General features: G+C 35.2%; 1 protein-coding gene across 22 annotated transcripts in view; it reads left to right on the top strand.

Annotated features, from left to right (window-relative positions):
- The window catches only part of LOC118439989 (serine/threonine-protein kinase MARK2), an 80,853-nt gene that overhangs the window by 43,220 nt on the left and 14,679 nt on the right, over positions 1–22,954 (top strand). For 11 of the 22 annotated variants that reach the window (XM_085659147.1, XM_085659146.1, XM_085659145.1 and 8 more), the window contains exons 2-11: positions 10,429–11,526; positions 12,563–12,977; positions 18,225–18,443; positions 18,576–18,954; positions 19,065–19,300; positions 19,433–19,544; positions 20,308–20,420; positions 20,532–20,733; positions 21,007–21,204; positions 21,809–22,010. In XM_085659147.1, coding sequence (XP_085515273.1) covers positions 10,700–11,526; positions 12,563–12,977; positions 18,225–18,443; positions 18,576–18,954; positions 19,065–19,300; positions 19,433–19,544; positions 20,308–20,420; positions 20,532–20,733; positions 21,007–21,204; positions 21,809–22,010 — 2,903 coding nt within the window. In that variant the 5' untranslated portion in view covers positions 10,429–10,699. The other 11 variants (XM_085659135.1, XM_085659134.1, XM_085659138.1 and 8 more) reach the window with 11 other exon arrangements.

Raw genomic sequence — 22,954 nt, 5'->3', positions numbered from 1 at the left:
ACAGACGCTTCATCGAGAAGTAACGACGACGACGCAAGAAGCCGGTGTGTTGTGTATGTGTGTGTGTGTGTGTGTGTGTGTGTGTGTGTGTGTGTGTGTGGTTGCGTAACACAAGCTGTAAGAAAGACGGTACAAAAATGTGTTCCCATCCCGCACGCGCGCGCGCGCGTGTGCGAAAAAGAATCATGTTTTCCGTATCTTTTTCTCTCTCTCTCTCTCTCTCTCTCTCTCTCTCTCTCTCTCCTTGTCGCGCGAACGCGCTCCGAGGACTGTTAAACAGGGACGAAGCAAAAAGTGGAATAGGAAATGCGACTATCCATCCATCCATCCATCCATCCATCTATCCATTCTTTTATCCTATCGATGGATCCTCGTATTGTTGAAATTCAGTAGCGTATCCAATATCCAAGATTTCCCCGTGGCAAAGAAAAAAGAAAGGAAACATTCGTTTTTTAATTAATTAAAGAAGTAAATAAATAAAAAGAAAGAAACGTAAAAAACAAGAACCAAAAAAAAAAGAAACAAACGTTTCTTTTAAATCGTTCATCTTTTTTCTTTCTTTTTTTCTCTTTTTTTTTTTTTATTTTATTTTATTTTTTTTTTTTTTATTCTTTTTATTCTTTTTTTTTTACAGTGTTATCCTGTACGTGGAGAATATTAAAAAATTCGATCCCTTCGATGTAAAACGTATAGAGTTAAAATTATCATTTGATAAATATAACGTAGAAGAATAGTTAACGAACGAGATTAGAAAGGGGAGTTTGATAATGGTTCATAATTTGTACGGCCCTGTCGCGTCGGCACTTGCACTTTGAGCCCGGCCTACGATAGGCGCGCTGGAATCGGCTTCGCCGGCTCGTGACTCACGGCTGTACACATCGCGAGCGAACGAGCGAGCGAACGAACGAAAGAACGAACGAACGAGCGAGCAAGCAAGCAAGCAAGCAAGCAAGTAAGCGAGCAAGCAAGAGAAGCCGAGGCTTTCGCTGCAGCCGCCAGCCGCCGGGCGACGAGCGAACAGTGTTTCCTAGTGTGTCGTTCTTGTCTTACGTTGTTACATCGTTGTCGTCGCCGTCGTCATCGTCGTTGTGTCGTCGTCTCTAGTGTACCAGAACAGAGGTACAGCGCAAGCATAATCACGCACAGTACTGATCACCTTTCCTGCCAATCTTGTACAACCAAACCTCCAAGGCTCAGACGGTTTCGTGAACTTAACGAGACAGCAGTTATGAAAGAATGAGAGATATACAGAGATAGATAGATAGAGAGAGAGAACGAGAAAAAATATATATAATATATATATACTTATATATATATATATGTGCATATATATATGTATGTATATATATATATATCAATACCGTGTATTATTACGATCGTTTACAGTCGATTATTCGTAATAGTGTGGCAATTTATGTGAAATCAGTATTGATCAGTGTATACGCGCGCGAGACATGCCTATCCTATGTGTGTATGTATATATGTATATATATATATGTTAATATATTTGTGTGTATGTGTGTATACATATATGTGTGTGTTTTCAAGAAATATTTATATTACTCGTTTAATCGTACAATCGATCATCGTTTGAATTTTCGCGCCATCTTGTTTTCACTCCATGCATGCATGCATACATACATACATACGCATATATACACAGTTACATACGTGTTTATTTTTTCAAGGACATTTTCTATCTATCAATTTTATTAGAGAAAAATCGAATTGAAATATTTCCTCATATTTTCTTTCTTTTTTTTTCTCTCCTTTTTTTTCTCTCCTTTTTTGTGTATGTGTGTGCCCCTGTGATGTGTGTGCATATGCATCTCTCAGGGAAGATAGAACAGTGTAGTAGTTACGTTTGTCAAAGGTGGTGCTGCTTCGTCCGTGTTGTCGATGAAAATTTCACGTGGTAAATCAATCTCTCTCTCTCTCTATCGCTCTCTCTCTCTTTCTCTCTCTCTCTCTCTCTCTCTCTCTCGTTCGCTTGAGTGCTTTGCCTTCTCCTTGTTCTCTTCTCTTATCGGTGAATGACGTCGCATGGTGGTGCGCCGCGCTGTTCTGACGTAGAAAACCGGTCATCCCGTCGACTCCTCTCGTCAGCCAGTTTCCTTCCGAAGGGGACGCGCACGTGCAGGATCGTAATCCTGTTTTATTCTCTATCGACGCGACCGACTTAACCTCTCTTTCTCTCTCTTTCTTTCTCTCTCTCTCTATATATATATATATCTCCTCGAATATCTATACGTTTTTTCATTTTTTACTTTACTTTTTCTGTTTAATCTTTTTTTTTTCTTTATTTATTTCTTCCGTTTTTCTTCTCGTAACTAATTTGTAAGTACGATATTCATTTATCTGGAATAATATCAATATGTCCGTAGTATATACGAGTGTATGTGTCGTGTGTATATGTGTGTTCATTTGTATATGTGTCCTTAGTGTGTGGGTGTGTGTGTACACGTGAAAAGAGATTATTATTATTATTATTATTATTATTATTTTTATTATTACTATCAGATCGTTTGAGAAATTTGACCGCGAAAATTTAACATTGAATTTGATAAGTAAGTAAAAGCAATTACGATGGTACGTATATATATATATATATATCATCAACATATATCTAACAACCGAAATTTATCTTTGAATTCGCACGATACGATACCTAATCCTTATCAAAATGGTCGAAGCAATTTCGTACTCGATGTATAAACTTTTTTTTTTTCCATCGTTTCGAAAACATTCGTATCTTCGTGTTCTATCGTTAGAAAATAATCGATCGGACGGACGTAAAAAAATTTTTTATACTTTTCCGTATAAAAATACGAAAGCACGTAATTGGAAAGGGGGAAGGGGAGAGAAACTTTTGCAAGTAACTGTACGTTAGGGTAACGCCATTGACGTCAGGCATATGTGCGACTGTGTACCGTCCGGTAATCGCGGCAATGCCGGTGTGCCCGATTATTGTATCTGCAAAAATACGTAAGTGGACGGACGAACGAACGAACGAACGAACGGATGGACGGACGGATGCGTATATGTGTGTTTGTATTTGTGTTCGTGTACCTGTAAGGCAACCTCCCTCCCCCCTCCTTTTTCTCTTACAATAATATATTTCATGCTTGTAAAACTAGTTTCGATAAAACTGTCACAGGATATCGTATTGCCGTTCTCCATCTCTTTTCTTTTTTTTCCCTTCACTTTTTACCTTTTTTTTTTCTTTTTTTTTTTTTTTTTTCTTTTTTTTTTTTCTTTTTTCTTTTTTCGTTGATTTAAAATAGTTACAAACGATTTTTAATTTCTTTATGGCTCGTTTCTTAATTTATCCGGAAACGGAGAATAGAAAAAGAAGATGGAAGATTATTTACGCCTTTTTTACTTCACAGTTGTAATCCACGGTAATCCGTAGTACCGTAATGCACTAACAACCGACTATACTTTCACGATAAGCCCTACATACATATATACATATATATATATATATATATATATATATATATATATACGTATGTACATACACATATACGTAAATATATTTTATATATATGTGTGCTCTTATTACCGTCGGCTATATAATACAAGATTTTTCCAAGTCCGTTGTATTCTAAAAACAGAAAAAGAACGGGTGAAATAGGGAGAGAGGTAAATTCTTCCTCTGATGGTAGCGAGTAAACGATGGAACTATAAACGGAAACTAAGATCGTAGGAATTAACGGTTTACATAACCTGTGCTTTTAAAGACGAGAGCTGGATAGCGCTTGATTAGATTAAACTGTACGAGAAAAGTACAAGAGAATCTTTCTTATTGTTTTCAACGAGAAATAACGTATGAATATTTCTTCCGATATTTGCGAAGTCTTCTTTTTTAACAATAATAGTTATTATTATTATTGTTGTTGTCGTTATCATCTGTTTTTTCTTCATCTGTTTTTTTTTATTTATTTTTATTTATTTCTTTTTTTTTTCTTATCTCTTTCTCTCTCTTCCTTTCTCTTTTCATAGCTCGTAACGTTACAAAACGATCGCGTTTTCTAATCGAAAACGAACGACACAGTGTTGATAATTATCTTCGATGTATGGTAGTCGTTTGTTTTCATCATCAGGAATCTATCATCGTAGATTGATATCACCGTCTGACGTTACACGATCACATTGCAATTTATTCTTCTTATATGTATGTGTAATACGTAAGTCAAAAACTTGTCTATTAATTTTAAATAGGAATTGGTTCGTAATTAATTCAAATAGTTTGACATGGCGGATATACAGGATCTACGTGAAATAACGTGGTTTTTCTTTTTTTTTTTTTTTTTTTTTTTTTTTTTTTTTTTTTAAGAGAAAAAATTAAAAACTAATTATAAAAAAAAAAAAAAAAAAAGAAAGAAAATGGAAGGAAATGTCCATTTCGTGTCGCGTTCTTTTTTTTCATCTCGAATTCCGCGTATATCTCTTTGCATCCAGATACAGAGAGAGAAAGAGAAAAAAAAAATGCAAACTCGATTACACATTCAAGAAGGAAACTCGAATCGAAGGAATTCGCCACGTTCAATAGCAAGCAACTATTATTATTCTCGCGATCTGTAATTCTAATGTCGCGAAACAAAAGCAAGCATGTCTGCTTCTTATTCTTCTTCTTCCTCTTCTCCTTCTTCTTCCGGCGTAACGTGCTTATATACTTTCGGAAGTCGTCTAACTAAGAAATAGATGCGAGAATTTCATCCCTAAGATGTGCCATACTTTAAGCTTAGTCACACTTCATCTTTTCATTTCACAACGTTGACAACTCAAATACTCCGCGTCTATCTCAAGAAAAGTATTTTAATTGTTAGGTCGTTCGCTTTTCATCCCTCTAGTTCTTTTTTAATACTTGCTTACAATCTTTTTTTTGTTATTAAAAAATAAACACTTATATATATTTATTTGATTTTTATTATCATCTTTGTCTTTATTCTTCGCTCTTCATTTCGTTCTCTCTTTTTTGATTTTCTTTTTTTTTTTACTTTTTGTTTATTTATTTTTTTTTTTTTTTTTTTTTTTTTATTTTTTTGTATTCGAAACAATCGATAGATTTTCACATTTGAAATTGTACGAAAAAAATCTATCGAAGCAGATCGAATTCACTTTGCGTCCTTGATTTCAATTCATAGAATTTATCGAAGTCGTTCTCTTCCGACCATCCTCAACGCGTCCATGGACACGTCATCGTCCGCTTTCTCGACCGCGAATCCTCCTTTCGCGATTCTCGTTCCGTTGCGTTTCTGTAACGAGCCCTAACAAAGTCCTTCGTCATAAATACACACATACACAATCGCACATAAGAGATGCATACATATTGTATGTATGTGTGTGTGTGTGTGTGTGTGTGTTGAATGTATCTACACATAGATCTTTTATATTTTTGCAAAAAGAAAAAAAAAGAAGCCCTCAAAGCCCTCTTATGTTATTCAGAACTCGCGTGTTGCACGTGATATCCTCGTCGAGCCGAAACAAATACCATAATCGATATAATACCATAAATGCCCAACGTCTTTTCTCTTTCTTTCTTTATTTCTTTTATTCTTTTTTTCCTTTTCTTTTTCTTTTTACTTTTTCTTTTTCTTTTTTCTTTTTTCTTTTTTTTCTTTCCAGTTTTAATTCGTGTTACGTATATGTATATATATATATATATGTATATATATATATATATATATACATATGTATAAGTATTTGTATCGGATCGATGTCTCTTTATATTCTATCCCCTTTTTTTTCGCGACATCGACGATTTTCTTGATTATAATGAAAACCCCTTTTGCACCCTCTCGTCGTCGTCGTCGTCATCGTCGTCGCGAGATATTGCAATGATTTTCTGGCATGCTTCCAAAATACTCGACTGCACGAGTTTAAAACTGCTATGCACATTAAATCTACGTAGAAATATATATTAAAACTAAGAATAATTGGTCAGACTAGTAACGCTTGAAATAAATTGAGCGATCAAATTAAGATTAAAAATTATCATTTTTGAGAATAAATATATTCTATTCAAAAAAAAAAAAAAAAAAAAAAAAAAAAAAAAAAAAAAAAAAAAAGGAAAAAGAAAGAAAGAAAGTAGTAAATGTCGTCTCACATTATCGACATATATTTGATGATTTATAATGTTTCACGTTTAACCAATTAAAAGCGTTAACCATTCTCACATGTAAAAAGTGAGAAAGATTAGCCTGATTAATGAAAAAGAAAAAAAAAGATTAAATGGATTAAATGGAAATTAAAGATCGTGATTTTTTTTTTTTTTTTTTTTTTTTTTTTTTTTTTTTTTTTTTTTTTTTAGAAAAAGAAAAATGATCCTCTTATGAAATTTACAATCACCTGTTCTCATATATTCTACTACAATCTAATGAACCAACGTAACATACGTGCTTTCTTATTATCATCGATCGATTAAAAAACATTACGATGATTTAGACATATATGATTTGGTTGGAACGTATTGAAAAATTTTCTCATTTGAATATTGTACATGAAATTTTATAGTTAAAAGGAGCAAAAGGGGGATTATCTTCACGCGGTCCCATAAAACTCTAAACCATAATTGCACTTATTACGTTGACGCGCGAACGAACGTACGAATAAATCGCAGAAAAGAGAGATACGAAACGTTCGCACTTGAGCTTATTAGATAAACGACGAGGGACTCTCGCACGATTTAAACGTCTCGCTTTAATGCATCTCTCTGTATCTTCTCTCTCTCTCTCTCTCTCTCTCTCTCTCTCTTTCTCTCTCTGTATGTGTGTGTGTGTGTATCGTTCATTTACTCACTCACTCTCATTCTCCCCACCTATCGCCCTCATTGATGATGACACATATGTAAATTTCGTCTTTCCATTTCTCCCACACATATTATACTCCCTTATAAGGTTCAAGAAATGAGTCTTGCTGCGTAATAAAAGATGCTTTATCTCAATTATCGAATACCTACATACATACGCACACAAACGTGTGTGTGTGTATATATATATATATATGTATATACGTATGTATGTATGTGTGTATGTATATATAATACATGGATGAACTTGGCCACGCCCAGGAAATAAAAACTTTTCTATAAGAACTGTTATTGAAACTTTAACAAAATGTATCCTTGAAAAACTTTCTGGGATAAACTCGATACGTTCTATCATTGATTTATCGTACCGTATTATCGAAAACTTCGATTTCTATACGACAAAAATTTGCCACGACGATCTTAAGAAGAACTTTTTCTAGAGAGAAAAAAAGAGAGAGAGAGAGAGACAGTGGGAGAGAGAAAGAGAGAGAGGGTACTACGAAACTGGGTATTACTCGACAGTAACAGCTATCGCTTATCAGCATCTAGAGTTGATAACAGAAATAACCAAGTCGAGTTAACTGGTCACGAGCTTATCGTACGTCGAGAAATGGACCTTCCATTCCGTCGTAGTCGTCAAACGTTCGTTAAACCTCACGATCCGCAAGCGTTTTTTTGTTTCTTTTTTTTCCTTCATTTTCCTTCTTTTTCCTCCCTTTCTCTCTCTCTCTCTCTCTCTCTCTCTCTCTCTCTCTCTCTCTCTCTCTCTCTATTTATCTATCTATCTTTTTCTATCTTTCTATCTATCATATATTTATCTTCCTTTCTTTCTACCTCTATCTCTACCTCTACCTCTCTCTCTCTCTCTCTCTCTCTCTCTCTCTCTCTCTCTCTCTGTCTCTCTCTCTCTCTCTCCTCTTTACTCCATAATTTTATTATCCTCCCTGAAAAAAGAAAAAAAGAAAAATATAAGTAATTTCGATCGGTAATAGGAAAAATTTGACGCGTCGAGTTTATTTGAAAAAAAAAAAAAAAAAAAAAAAAAACTTAACAAAAGAAAAAAGAAAAGAAGAAGAAACGAGAGAAACAGACAGAAAAAAGAAAATCATAAGTGAGTTCATATAATCGTCCTTCTTCCATGTTTGTTATCCTTTTTATTTGTTTTCCTTTGGTATTATTCTTTTTTAGTTTTTTTTCTCCTTTTTTTTTTTTTAGTTTTTTTTTTTTTTTCTTTTTTTTTCACGCGTCGGTGATAACATATGGGCGTGTGCGCTTAACCAGTGTGTATGTATGTCTTATATGTTTGTATGTAATTGTGTCGTGTCATGGAGGATTACTACACGCATACAAGGTGTGTCGATAAGCTTGTGGCTTTTATAATTTCACAAGTATTCACAAACATATATATATATATATATATGTATATGTGTATATATATATATATATATATATATATATTTATATATACATGACTTCAACTACAAAGCTAGTCTTCCGAAACGTGTAAATCGTTGATTAAACATCGTCTCTATATATCGAAATTTCGATTTTTTTTTTTTTTTAATTTCCTTTTTTTTCTACGTATATATGAGTGTGTGTGTGTATTTATTTCATATCACGTTCACAGCCCACACATCGAGTTCATCATAATCAAATTGAAATTTTCCCAAAAATGTAATCATTCTGAATTATTGTACTTTTTCTTTTTATCGTGACACGCTTGTATCTCCTTTTCTAACATCTATTCACTCCGTTATCGCGATATATATAAATATTGAGTATATATGTAATGATATATATTAATATATATATATTGAGCATTTACGTGCTACGGTTCAATAGCGACACGATTTTTTTTTTTTTTTTTTTCTTTCTTTCTTTCTTTCTTTCTAGTAAGATTTAAAGTTCTTTTCGTTCTGATCGTCGATATTCCAGTATATATTTCATGTAAATCAAGTTTGTAACGAACGAGTCACGCCCACACGCCCCGTACACATTTGAAGTAGATGCTAGATAGAATGTTGTTGCACTGAGAAAGATATCGGCCATTTGAAAAATAATTTCTCTTGTTAGAAAAAATGGTCGCCCTTTTTCTTTCCTTCTTTTTTTTTTTTTTTTTTTTTTTTTTTTTTTTTTTTTTTTTTTTCCTGTAGAAAGTCATGACTTTATCTTCCAAGAAGACAAGAATTTATCTTCCATGAGTGTCCTCCTTTCAAATAACATGCATTAGTCGGTCGTTTGGTTTCTTCGAAATTATTTTCTTTTCATTTTTTTTTTTTTTTTCTTTTTTTTCGTATCGATAAAGTTCCTCGAATTTTCAAAATGAAATATCGATATATATATATATATCGTACGATATACGATAAATCAATTAATCGAACCGATTATTTTTAACGGATAGAATCCACCACAAGGGGGTCATGGATGTTAAATGAATTCACCATCCGGTATCTCCAAATCGACGAAACCAAACTCGATTCGCTTTATTACGTTTACTGATCTCTTGAGAATTGACTCTTCATATATCTAACTATATACAAGTAGATATATATATATATATATATATATATATATATATATATATATATAGACACAATTCACATCAAATTTTCTCTAGAAAATTTTCTTCGATCGATTTTTTTTTTTTTTTACCTATACGAAAAGAAAAAAGATGATACTTCTTTGAGATTTCGATAATAATAATCTAATTCATAAGGATTAAATCGATAAAGAAACAAAGGTATTTTCGTTGATGTAAATTTATCTACGTGCTCGCGTATGCACGTGTATATTATTTTTACGACACTATTTTGTCTCTCTCTCTCTCTCTCTCTCTCTCTCTCTCTCCCTTCCCCCCCTCTCTCTCTCTCTCTCAGATATCTTTTTAATACTTGTTTACCCGTAAATTTGGTTATTAAAATCGCGATCACTGTGGCGCATTGACGTCGCAAAATGAGAAAATACTTTTAATGCTTATTTCTCTCCGATAATATTCGGAATGAGAAAAATCGTACAGAGCTTATCGATTTTATCGAATATATTTCTTTTTTCGCAAAAATAAAATAAAATAAAATAAGAAAAAAAAGAAAAAAAAATACTCGTACATGACACATAGTTGTCCCCCACAATCTCGTCATTGAAAAGCTTTGAATATTATTCATTTACATTCCGTCATCGAAGCTACGTTTTTTGTATGCCGTCCGTTGCTTTCTTGCTTATTTAATTTGTATGTGTTACGAGAAGAAAAAAAAAAGAATATATATATATTTGACGAAAAAAAAAGAAAAAAAAAAGACTGTAAAAGGAAATTGTGTCTGGGTTTTACGTAAAAGTCCTCGTTAAGTGACGAATCGTCGAGCTTATCGAAGAAACGCGTGCACCTTGCGTCGTCGTTCATCGTCCACATCCATCGACAGCTAATATAAAAGAGCAATGCTTTTTATATATACATATATATATAATATATATATATATTATATATATATATTATATATATATATATGTATACACAAAGATCGAAACAAAAAAAAACAACAACAACAACAACGATAAGGAGAAAATTCGAAAATTTAACGAAGACAATACGTCTTTCTTCTTCTTCTTATTTCTAACAGAAAGGTGCGCATCATCTCTGGTTTCTATCGCCCAGGAACGTGGACTTTAAAAATCGATGTTGAAACGCCATCGATCGATCGATCATTTTCATGAAGGACATCTTTTACTATCGAGGAAGCCCGAGAGGGAAGATCGTGTCTTAGGAAAAAGAAGTGGGGAGAAGAGAGAGAGAAGAAAGGGAAAAAAAAGATAGAGAAGTGGAGAAGACACGTAGAGAAGATTGCTCTAAATTTGTGTCCACTCGAAGAAGATAAACTCGATTCCTCGATAATGGAGGATCGAGAGAGTCCCTTTGCTAGGACTCAACCTAGTAGAAGCTCGATAAGACCACCGAGTATTTTACGAAAAGCTGCCATATTAACGGTTGGTAATGTTGGTGGTGTTGGTGGTGGCGTCGGCGGTGGTGGTGGTGGTCACGAAACTGGACGACAGGAACTAACAAGTCCAAAAACAATGAACAAGAGACTACCTACGACACATACCACCGCCTTGGACAATTTGAAACAATGGGAATTGGTTGAAGATGGTAATAAAGGTCTTCAAGTTGTCGAGAAAAGAAGTTGTTTGAAGGTACCGTGCAGTCCTTCTTATGGAAATAGGACTCCGGTCTTTGCTAGAAGGACAATGCCTGTTGAAAATGCAATGATCGACGTGAATCTCGAAGAAAAATTAAAGGCTTTCAAGAACTCAAAGATCATTCAACCGATTCTCGAGCCATCATTGATACCATTATCGAGCGAGCAAGTAGTTACTTCGATCGATTCGTCCAAATCACCTGTCAGTCTCGACTTGTTATTCAAGCAACGACAACAACAACAACAGGAACAACAGCAATATCAACAGCAACAACAACAACAGCAATATCAACAGCAACAACAACAACAACAACAACAACAACAAAAGAAAAATACTAACGAGGAAAGTACTGACATGCTTCAACGATTGGAACAACAGGTCAAAGCGATCGAATTGGGTACGATCGCAGCAGCGAAAACCCGTCAATTGGAAAACAGTGAGGAATTTGGACACGAGGTTGAATTACGTTACAGGGAACACGAGGATCTATTGAAGAATGTAACAGACGACGAGGCCGAGGGGTAAATTTTATCAATTTATTCTACGTACATACTCGTTCGCGCGTGTGTATATATGTGGCTGGGTGTCCGTATGTGTGCGTGTGTTTGATATGCGCGCGATTTTCAATCGAATTCATTTACCTTTTTTTCTTCTTCTTCTTCTTCGTAATTTTTTCCTGTTTCTTTTCTTTATCTTTTTTTTTTTTTGTTTTTCTTTGGTCTCCCCCTCTCTTTGTTCACATCCGTTCGTCAGAAACGATCGTTCCGTGAAATTAATCGACAAGCACGAATAATCCTCAACGTAAAGAGGAAAATCAATGTATTTTCTTTATTCGAGCGCGCTATCGTCGAACTTGATTGCGTACACACTCGCTCGTGATATATCCGAGCAACAATCAACGCTCCATTACACCCACACTGCCGATACCCTTTCCTCGCTCGAATTGCCATTTAGTTTATCCAATTTGATCGGCCAATTCTTTCGATTTCCGCCGTTTCGTCCTCATTTGCTATTAGGCACGACGAGGAAAATAGCGGGGGGTTTGGCTCGCTGATAAAACACTGTGCTTTGCTTTATTTCATTTGGATTTTCTCTCTTTTCTTTTTTTTATTTCTTTCTCTCTCTCTCTCTCTCTCTCTCTCTCTCTCTCTCTCTCTCTCTCTCTCTTTTTTTCTTTCTCCTTTTCTTTGTCGAATCTTTCAACAAACTTGCTCGTCGATTGGTATCCATTCGTTATTTTTCGTGCGCATACATATATACACACGCACGCGCGTGTGAAAAAAACTTGTAATATATATACATATATATATACGTATGTATGTATGTATGTATGTATGATGTATGTATGTATGATGTATGTATGTATGTATGTATGTATGTATGTATATATATATACACGTACACCTTGAGAGAAATATCTCCTCTCGAGATGAAGCGAAAAAAAGAAAAACAAAAAAAGAGATAAATTTATAAAAAGAGAAAAAAAGAATGCCAAAAAAAAAAAAAAAAAAAGAAAAAAAAAGAAAAATAAAATAAATAAATGAATAAAAAATCAAGCAACAAAAACAAAACGAAACACCTGAATAAAAGGGCCTCGCCGTTGCATCGTGGAGACGCTACGAGAAACTCAACCGGAAATGCAAGCATCGCACCGAAGAAGCCCTCCTCGGTGAAGCTCTCGAGGACAGCTTCCGATACTAGACGAGGACAGGAAACGGAAATTCCCTTGAGAGCTCAGACGAGGGTGCAACCAGTTCGCACCCTCGTACGACCAATCATCACGAAAAAAGATCATCAACGTCAGCTGCAGCAACAACAGTTACAGCTACAACAACAACAACAACAACAACAGCAACTACTACTACAACAGCATCAGCAGCAGCAACAGCAACAACAACAGAACAATATTGTGAGCAGTACTTTCAGGCCACTCTCTGACGTCATGCAGAAAGGTGTTCGTAACGAGAAGGAGGTATCGAAAAATCTTTCTCTTTCTCTCCCTCTCTCTCACTTTCTTTTTCGCTCTCTCTCTCTCTCTATATATATATATATCTTTTGTTTTCCTTCCCCTTCCCTTTTAAACAATCCCCTCCCTCAATCCACGATAATGATAATGGTATCTTAATTAATGTTATCTCGTAGCATCGAATCGATTTTTATATTATCGTTCTTTCAAATCCGCCAGCTGCCTCTTTCATTATTTTCAACGTTAACATTCGACAGCAAAAAAAAAAAAATTACTAGGAAAATTGTTCGCGCGTGAGAAATGTTGGACGATAATATTATTAAGAAATATTGTCGTGTGTACTTCTAACTGTCTAACGTTCGATCGGAATAGCAAATATGTATATACGCGTATACACATATGTGTAATACTTTTTTCTTGGAGGAAATAGGCAAACCTTGCACGATTCTACGATTCGTCAGAATTTATCGATTGTATTCTTTTATTACGTTTCTACTATCGCAATGACTTAGCAAACAGTTCTGAAAATATCGCGCAATCTTTCTCTCTTTCTCTCTCTCTTTCTCTCTCTGTCCCTCTTCCTTCTTCTCTTTTTCTATCTCACACACGCACACACACACACACAACTTTTTATCTGATATCTCGACGATACTCAAGTTATTTTAATGTTAATTTGATTGAAGGGGTTTTTTTTTCTTTCTTCTTTCTTTTTCTTTTTCTTTCCATTTAATATCTCGATAATTGAGATTTAATAATAACAAAGTGGATATAAGTAAAAAAAAAAAAGAAGAAAAAAGAGAGAGAGAGAAGTCGAAGATAATCTATCAGAAGATTGATCGGAAAATGAAAATGACAAATAATATAGACGCATGGATATATTATAGCTATATTTACGCAAAATCGTTCGCAACGAACGCGTTGCAACGTTAATGCACTTCTATGCGGTTCTGCTACGAATTGATGACTCGTCGGGTACAGTCTGCGGCTCATCCGTTCGAGCTGAAATAATCCGGATGGCTTCCCTGCTGTTGTCCCATCGACTCTACGATCTCCGTAGAGAGAGAGAGAGAAAGAGAGAGAGAGAGAGAAGTCGAGAAGCATCGCTCATAACGATCGTGGGATCTATCGAACTCGATTGATCGAGTCACTTTGCCAGGATGCACTTGATCGAGTAACGAATTTAGGGTGGAAAGATTTAGGTACCTATCAAAAATATACAAAAAAAAAAAAAAAAGCAAATAAAAAAAATAATTTTTTTTCCCTTCTTCAAATAACATCTATAAAAGTCCAACTTTCGAGTAAAATCGTACTGAGAGGAACACGATACGGTTCTAACGTAGATATTTTCAATGAGAATTCCCAAAAGTTTAAAGTAAAAATGATGTGGATGAGGATGGTGGGAGTGGGAGAGGGGAGTAGAGTAAAGAGTATAAACCGTAATATACTCTGTCGAATTTCGTATGCACCCCGATATAATAATAAACCTTGGACGAACAGTCCAGTCGGACTTTACTTTTTATCTTATCCCCTTCCTTCCCAACCCACATACTCGTTCCCCTTCCTTGTTAAAAATTTTTTCTATCCGATAAAAGCTCCCGAATAATAATAATAATAATAATAATAGTAATAGTAATAATAATAATAATAATAATAATAATAATAATAATAATAATCTGTAGATTGTTGTATATTCTATTTTCGTGATCGTCGTTAAGAGATTAATTTTTAGAAAAGAGAATTAAGTCGATTGAAAATTCATCGTGGTCCGACTTTGTTCACAAAGGTAGTCTAAAAATGATTTACAAAAGGAGGAATGAAAGATGGAAGGGGGGAAAAAAAAGATAATAATAGTAATAAAAAGGAAAGTCACGTAGGGTGAGAAATAAGACAAAATTTCTAATGGGGGCGACGTGTATGGTTGATAATAGTAGTAGTAGCCAATAGCAGCAGCAGTAGCCTTCACCAACATCCGTTAGCTCACCGAATCCGTTGATCAGCTGACCAAAAGCTCTGTCCTCTCTCTCTCTCTCCCTCTTTCTCTTTTTCTTTTTTACTCTATCTAGATTCTCCCTCTATCATTCTCCTCATTCTCTTTTATCCGAGAGTAGTATCCGAGCGAATCCGACGAGCTGTGCTGCTGGTCCCCTTCAGATATAGGTGGGTCGACTTTGCTGCTGCTGCTGTTGCTGCTGGTAGGTAGAATTCCACTCTTGATGTTGTCGTCTCCCTCCCCCTCCTCTCTCTCTCTCTCTCTCTCTCTCTCTCTCTTTTCTCTCCTTGTCCCAGAGACGCGCATGCGTCGACGACGTCGTTCAGGAGGCGGCAGCCAAACGTCGACGAGGTGGACGAAGAGGAAGAGGAAGAGGAGAAATAGAAGAAGAGAGGGAGAGAGAGAGAGGGTAGGCTCAGCTTTCAAGGGTGGTTCGCTTCTACCGGGGGTGGCGACATACCGCGTATTGATTCTCCTTTCTCGCATCCCTCCGGCTGTGTTGAGACTCTCTGTCGGTCTCTCTCTCTCTCTCTTTCCTATCTATCTCTCTCTCTCTCTCTCTCTCTCTCTCTCTCTTTCTTTCTCTTTCTCTCTCTCTCTGCTCCTTGTATCTCTCGTGTTCTCTCTCTTTCTCTCTCTCGCACGCGCGCGCACGCTGTAACCCAGCAGAGAGAGACCAGTCGAGGGTGATTCGTTTCGCGAAGAAAAAGGAAAGGATTGCTCCTTCCTGAGATAGAGAGTGAAAGAGAGAGAGAGTGAGAGAGAGAGAGTAAGAGAGAGAGAGAGAGAGAGAGAGAGAGAGAGAGAGAGAGAGAGAGAGAGAGAGATCATGTCGATGATCAATCCGAGAAACTTTAAAAAGGTAGTAGAGCGACTATGCGATACGAATCAATCGAGACAACGACCCAGAAAAGTTTTTTAAAGAAACGATTACATCGTGGACCTTGGTGATGTGGTGATGGTGGTGTGGTGATGGTGGTGTTCTGTTGCTACTTGCCTGATGACGTTGGCTATTATTGCCTGTTCGTTGTTGCTATATCATTTTAAAAGAAGAATCTTTGAGCTAAGGAACACTTCCTGTCTATTTTCTTCTTCGTCGTCATTGTCATTCTCTGCTATTACTACTACTATTACAACTACTATTACTACTACTTCACCTCCATCTCCTCCTCCTCCTCGCCATTGTCATTGTCATCGTGGTCGGAGTCGTCGTTTTCATCGTTGTGTGTGTTATTAACAACTGGGTTTCGAAGTCTCGATTTATCAAGAAGAAAAGAGAGAAAGTGTGTGTCCTGTGTGTGTGTGTGTGTGTGTTGTGTGCGCGCACGCAATCAATTGTTGAAAGATCTTAGGCAAAAGATTTGAATCTTTTTTCTTTTTCTTTTTTTTTTTGTTTTGTTTTTTTTTCTTTTTCTTTCTTTTTTTTTTTTTTTTTTTTTTTTTACCTTCTAATCGTCGATAGTGTCTAAAGTGTAAAAAGAAATTGGACGTTATAGTGCGAGCCATTGAATGGATCGTGTTACGTTCGTCTCCTCGTCGTCCTCTCGTCGATTACGACGACGAACTGACTCGCATTCGTTGTGGAAACTGATTGAAATTATTCCATCGTGTTATTGTCATTGTCATTGTCGTTATCGTCGTTGTCGTCATTGTCGTCATTGTCCTTCTCCTACGAAAGATTATCAACAAACGTGGAATCGTCATAGTTCTTTATTATTTATATACAATCTTTGATCCTTCACTGCCTCGGATGCGTACTCGGTGTTGTTCTCTAGTCTTCTTTCTCTGTCCTATATTACCTTGTAATAATTAATCTACGAGTGTTGTTGTTGTCCCTTTAGCTCGATCGAATTAATCAATTTTACGTTTATATATATATATATATATATATATATATATATATATATCTTCATTTAATTGTATTTTTCTATATAAAAATTTTTCTAAAGTCATTGTGTACGATATTCGTCGATCATTTTCGAAGGAACGTCTTTGTTCGCTTGAACAAGGTCGAATCTTAGCACTTTGGTGGATGGGAGGAGAGGGGGAGGGTTGGTAGTAAAGTAAAGGTACTTTCTAAGGCTGCCTTTAAGCCTCTTCAGTCTATGTTAGAAATCGTTCTATATATAGAAATTTCAAGATGACGTTCTATTGTGTATTAAATGATACCTCCTCGTATTTCTTAACTGGCCGTACGATTTTATTGACGAACGATATACCGAAGAATGGAATAAGATCTTCCCCTTAAATTTCTTACCTTATCCTGAGATATTGAGATTTACAACGTGTTCTTATTTAATAATTATTAATTTGTCGAGCGTTGTTTTGGGGGGGATGTGAAGTTTTTTTTCTCTTCTTTTTTAATAAGGAAAAGAAGAATTTTATCAATCGAGAAAGAGAAAACAACAAGATACTATATTCAAAGTATGTCCTGAACAAAACGATCGATCCGACAAAATGAATGATCGTCATTGACGCGTTTTATATCGACGCCTTTTTCTTACAAGAGATAACGAAGAGAACACTCAAGCTGGCGACCTCGAAGGTTGCTGCGGCCACCTCTTGCAAGATGGTCACTCGTGGCCTCACGCGGGTAATTGACCTCCCTTGACAATTAATTATATTGCTACTTGCCGTTTCTTATTTTTTCCTTCTTTTCTTTTCTTTTTTTTTTTTTTTTCTTTTCTTTTCTTTAACGATCCAAATGTAAAACACTTTTGAGATATCGCTTACCTTAATTGATTAGTAACTAAAATTAAAATTTCTACGACGAGACATCATTGATACAAGTTTTGAGTATGTACATACATTTAACTTTCCGGGTGGGATATTGAAGAATATTACATTTTATGTTTAATTCGTAACGAACAGAAGATGCGTCCTTGATTCCTCGCATTACACACAGTGCGTGTTGTATGCGATGTACACAACTCTGTTCGAAATAATCTGTATCTGGTGCACTACTAACGAGCCTTAATTAATTACATTGACAATGGCACGTCCCTGGAAGTGTCAAGTGCGATTCGCTGTTCACACTTTTATCTTCCTTTTAATATATCTATATATGCATATATGTATATGTAGGGATGTATATCCGAACTAAGAATAAAATTATATTCTTGGATCGTTTCTTTCATTCAGTTTTTTTTTTCTTTTATTTTTTTATTTATTTATCACAACATATTAAACTATAACTCGAGCAATAATAATCAAAATTCTCGTATGTATGTTAATTTGTATCTTCTTATTTGTTGCATTTGCAGACAGGGGATGGCGTTGGAGCATTGTCGACCAGCGGTGGACGAATGTCGTCCAGGAGCCGTACCTCCGAGGAACCGCACATTGGCAAATACAAGTTACTCAAAACCATTGGTAAGGGTAACTTCGCCAAGGTCAAGCTTGCTAAGCATGTGCCTACGGGGAAGGAGGTGGCCATCAAGATTATCGATAAAACGCAACTTAATCCGGGTAGTCTTCAAAAGGTTAATATAATGTGTATCTATATATATATATATATTCTTTCCGTGTTAATTACATTTTCTAGGAAATTAAAAAGTACAAAGATGTTCAAATTGAATCTTCCAAGTAAATAATTATAATCTGTTATAATACAGCTCTTTCGAGAAGTAAGGATAATGAAGATGCTCGACCATCCGAACATAGTGAAACTTTTCCAAGTTATCGAGACTGAAAAGACACTGTACCTGGTAATGGAGTATGCTAGCGGTGGCGAGGTATTCGATTATCTCGTTTTACATGGTCGAATGAAGGAGAAGGAGGCCCGTGCTAAATTCAGGCAAATCGTATCTGCCGTGCAATACTGCCATCAGAAAAAGATCATCCATAGAGACTTAAAGGCCGAGAATTTGCTTCTTGACAGCGAGATGAACATAAAGATTGCCGACTTTGGTTTCAGTAATGAATTTACGCCTGGTAACAAATTGGACACCTTCTGTGGCTCGCCACCTTATGCGGCGCCTGAACTTTTCCAAGGTTCGAAAGTAGCATTGTGATCTTGCATTTTCCATCTTTTAGCTGTTAAAAAGGCAACGTATCTTATTTTATTTTATTTTTTTTTTTTTTTTTTCGTTATACCATGACAGGTAAAAAGTATGACGGACCTGAAGTGGACGTATGGTCGTTGGGTGTTATTCTGTATACATTAGTATCTGGCTCACTGCCATTCGATGGGTCAACACTGAGGGAGTTAAGGGAAAGGGTGTTAAGAGGAAAGTACCGGATCCCATTTTACATGTCCACCGACTGTGAAAATCTCCTGAAAAAATTCTTGGTGCTTAACCCTACGAAGCGGGCCTCATTAGAGGTACGTGGAGATAAGGTTCGAGTAGTATTAAACTCGTGAGTTATGTAAAAACGTACAAAGTATGAGATAATTTAAAGCGTTGATTCTTTCTTTTTTTTTTTTGTGTTTTTTTTTTTTTTTTTTTTTTTTTCTCCCATTTCTTTACAGAATATAATGAAGGATAAATGGATGAATATGGGATATGAAGATGATGAATTAAAACCGTACTTAGAACCTGAACCTGATTATAAAGACCACAAGAGGATAGGTGAGTCTGCCAGTATGTACATAACACTTACTACTTACTGTTTTTATGTTTAGCATTCCATATCTAATGTGGGCACTCTTGACTTCTATAAAAGCATTTTCTACCAAAAAAAAGACTGTCATTTCTCTTGTGAGATATCCTTTATACTACTAATCGCATCGTCATGTTCTAAAAAAGATTGACCACAACGGAAGACGTATCAGGAAATATTCTTATATATTATCTTAGTAACTACGGATATATCAGAGAATCTTATTTAATATTATTTAACTAAACGCGTTGATGCATCATTTAATAGATAAATTCGCGTAATCGCATGTAATAATAATAAACTAATACGCGTTTCGTTAAATTTTTATTAATAAAGCGATTCGTTAAACGAATTATTGCACAGCTATGTTCAATTATTCTTTTGTGCTTATTTTCATCGTATACAATATTTTTTTTCGACTGATATATCTATGTGCATGTAATAATTTCTAATTTGTCCTTGTGTAGTAACAGTTTATGTTAATTAGTATTAATAATGTGTATTAGCGAACCTTTTTCCGATTTAACATCATACATACATATATTCCATACATATTATTATTATTATCTCGAGCCAATCAAATAAAAATCATTTTTCATTTTGATATATATGTATACGTAGATTAATATCTCTTATCTTAATTTTAAAATATATAGATATATTATTGTCGTATCGTATATGTTATCTGTAGAATATACATTTTTTTAATTGATGTGACTATGCCGATTCACGTATTTGTTTCAGAGGCCTTAGCTAATATGGGATATACGAGAAGCGAAATCGAAGACTCATTAGGTCAAGCTAAATATGATGATGTATTCGCGACATATTTGCTATTAGGCAGAAAAACAACGGATGTAAGTAAAGAAAAAGAGAATCCATGTTGATGGATGTATTAGAACATTTATATATCCCCCTTTTCGTTCGTTAATATTTCTCAATAATTAATTGCGCTTTTCTCTAAATAGCCTGAAAGTGATGGCTCGCGGTCTGGCAGTTCTTTATCATTGCGCACTATTCCTGCACAAGTTGGTTCGGGCGGAGGAGGAAGTAGTGGAGGAGGTACAGGTGGTGCTGTACAAAGTCCGTCACACAGAAGTGTTCACAGAAGTATTTCTGCTAGCAATCCAAAGCCCAGCAGACGGGCCTCGTCTGGTGGCGAAACCCTTCGTAAGTGAATGTCATGTTTTAATACAATAACGGTCTAACTAAAATGTTATGTGAAAACTATATATAAACAAAGAAAGAAAAAAAAAAAAAAAGAAAAAGGACGAACGTTATAATCGGGTAAGCAGATTTTCTTAACTGTAAACTAATAGTTTTATGCTAAAAGCATGCCCCTACCCCTCTGTCTCTCTTTTTTTTTTTCTACGCGCGCCACATTGATAAAAATGATGGATTTGAGGAGAAATTTATTAAAAAAAAAAAAAATGTATCTCTTAGGAGGTGCACCAAGTCCAGGTAATGCAACGAATCATAATCATGCTCCTGCTGTAACTGGTGGAACAGTTACCAGTAGTGGTGGTAGCAATTTCAAACGGCAGAATACTGTAGATGCGGCAACGATCAAGGAGAATAGTGCTCGTGTTTCTGCCGCTCGACCTTCCGCCCCAAAAAACAGTCCTGGGCAACTCGATACTAGTGAGTTCACCTTGTTCTTAAGTACTCTCTATACGAGGCACTTTAGGAACAAATTATTTGCTTATTATGCTATATCCTTAGAGCTTCGGAAATCATTTGCTTTGGACAAGGTTGCAGTGGATTCGTTGCTAATTTATTTAATTGATTATTAATTTGTAACTTTATATTGTTCACATATTATCTCATATGTCTGTCTGTTACACCGTGTTTGATCATGATTTTTTTTGCATCGTACAATCTCATGATTAATACCATGTCATGATCCTTAAATATCATACTATACCTGCTTCGTTTTTCAGTGTGTCTCTAGAAAGAATCTTTTGACTTTTCATATTTTGACACACTGTTTTATATAAGTAATCAAATTCAAGTATTATTATTTTTTTTACTTGAATGCATTATATATAATTTTCTTTTTATCTTTCATTTTTAATTACTATACGTATATAATAAAGAGACAAGAGTTATACACGATTTGTTTTACACGGAAGCAGGATTGATATAGCTCTGCAGAGCCATTGTTCTTCTAAACCTTGCCTTGTCTGTTATAATTTAATGTATGCTGCTTTGTTTTGTGTTGAACCATATCTAATGAGGCTTGCAGTGACAATGTTCATTCTAGGCGTGGGTACAAGTCCCAGTAGTAAAGGAAGGGTGGGCAACAAGAGCAACACAATGAATGCAGGAGTAGGTGGTGTTCGGCCACTTACCTCACCTGCTCCTGGTTCTGTTGGTCGACGTAGCACCATCTCCTATGACCAAGCAAAAACATCTTCTTCTACTGAAAGAACCAACGACGTACCCAGGTATAGTTTCATTCAAAAATTTTCATTTATTTCATATTATTTAAACCATCATCTTGGATTTTATATAAATTAAGAGGTTCCCTGAAATCTAAATTACGAATCTTTATTGATAATATTTTTATTCCGGCATTATTTCAGGCAGCCTGCTTTATTAATATATGATCCACGTAAAAGATACTGGATTTCTAATATACACGAAAAAATGTATAAGAAAATATATAAGAAATGTTAAATTAAGTTTAAATCATTAATTATAAATGTTAATTAAACATAATATATTATATCCAGTATCTGCCCTAGTATTTTTCTTTTTCTTTTTCTTTTTTTTTTTTTCTCCCTAGCAAGATATACGAAAAATGAAATTTAGAGATTGTGTATCGAAATTTTTAGACACCTTTATCAATTTAACATTCCTAATCTTACTAACTATAGGTGACTAATTACTTGTATGTTAAGAGTACTAAACTAATTTAGAAAAAAATTTGAAAAAGTTTGGATGAGATAACAGAATCTGTCAGCAGAGCCCAGGGAGTTTATTTGTTTGTTGCATTGCTCTAGCATGTTGGCTGCTGCCTGCCAGACGGTCATTGCAGTTCACTTTCTTTATGGCTTGACAGATGTATTAAGCAAACAATCTAATTCAACGTGCATACATGTACAGATGCTTGCTAAAATTACATTGAACCACAGTTACATCCACATGTCTTATTCTATTTTTCAAATACTTTTAGGTCTAAGAACGTGTGTGTATAGAAAAACATATTCATTAACATCATCATACATCATTCTTATGTTCTAGCGTCATATTTTGATTCTCTTATTCATACAAATATTTGCAGAATGAAGTTATTTCTAGCAAACAATTTCTTTCGTTTATATTCATCCTTTTTCCATCCTTTTGTATTTCCTAAACTTCTTCGCGCGATAAAGTTTCTTTCTTTTCC

This window comes from Vespa mandarinia, chromosome 9 (genome assembly GCF_050613455.1).
Source record: "Vespa mandarinia isolate Hongniang chromosome 9, ASM5061345v1, whole genome shotgun sequence".
Taxonomy (NCBI): Eukaryota; Metazoa; Arthropoda; class Insecta; order Hymenoptera; family Vespidae; genus Vespa; species Vespa mandarinia.
The sequence above is the reverse complement of the archived record's forward strand: the minus strand, read 5'-3'. Positions and strand labels throughout refer to the sequence as shown.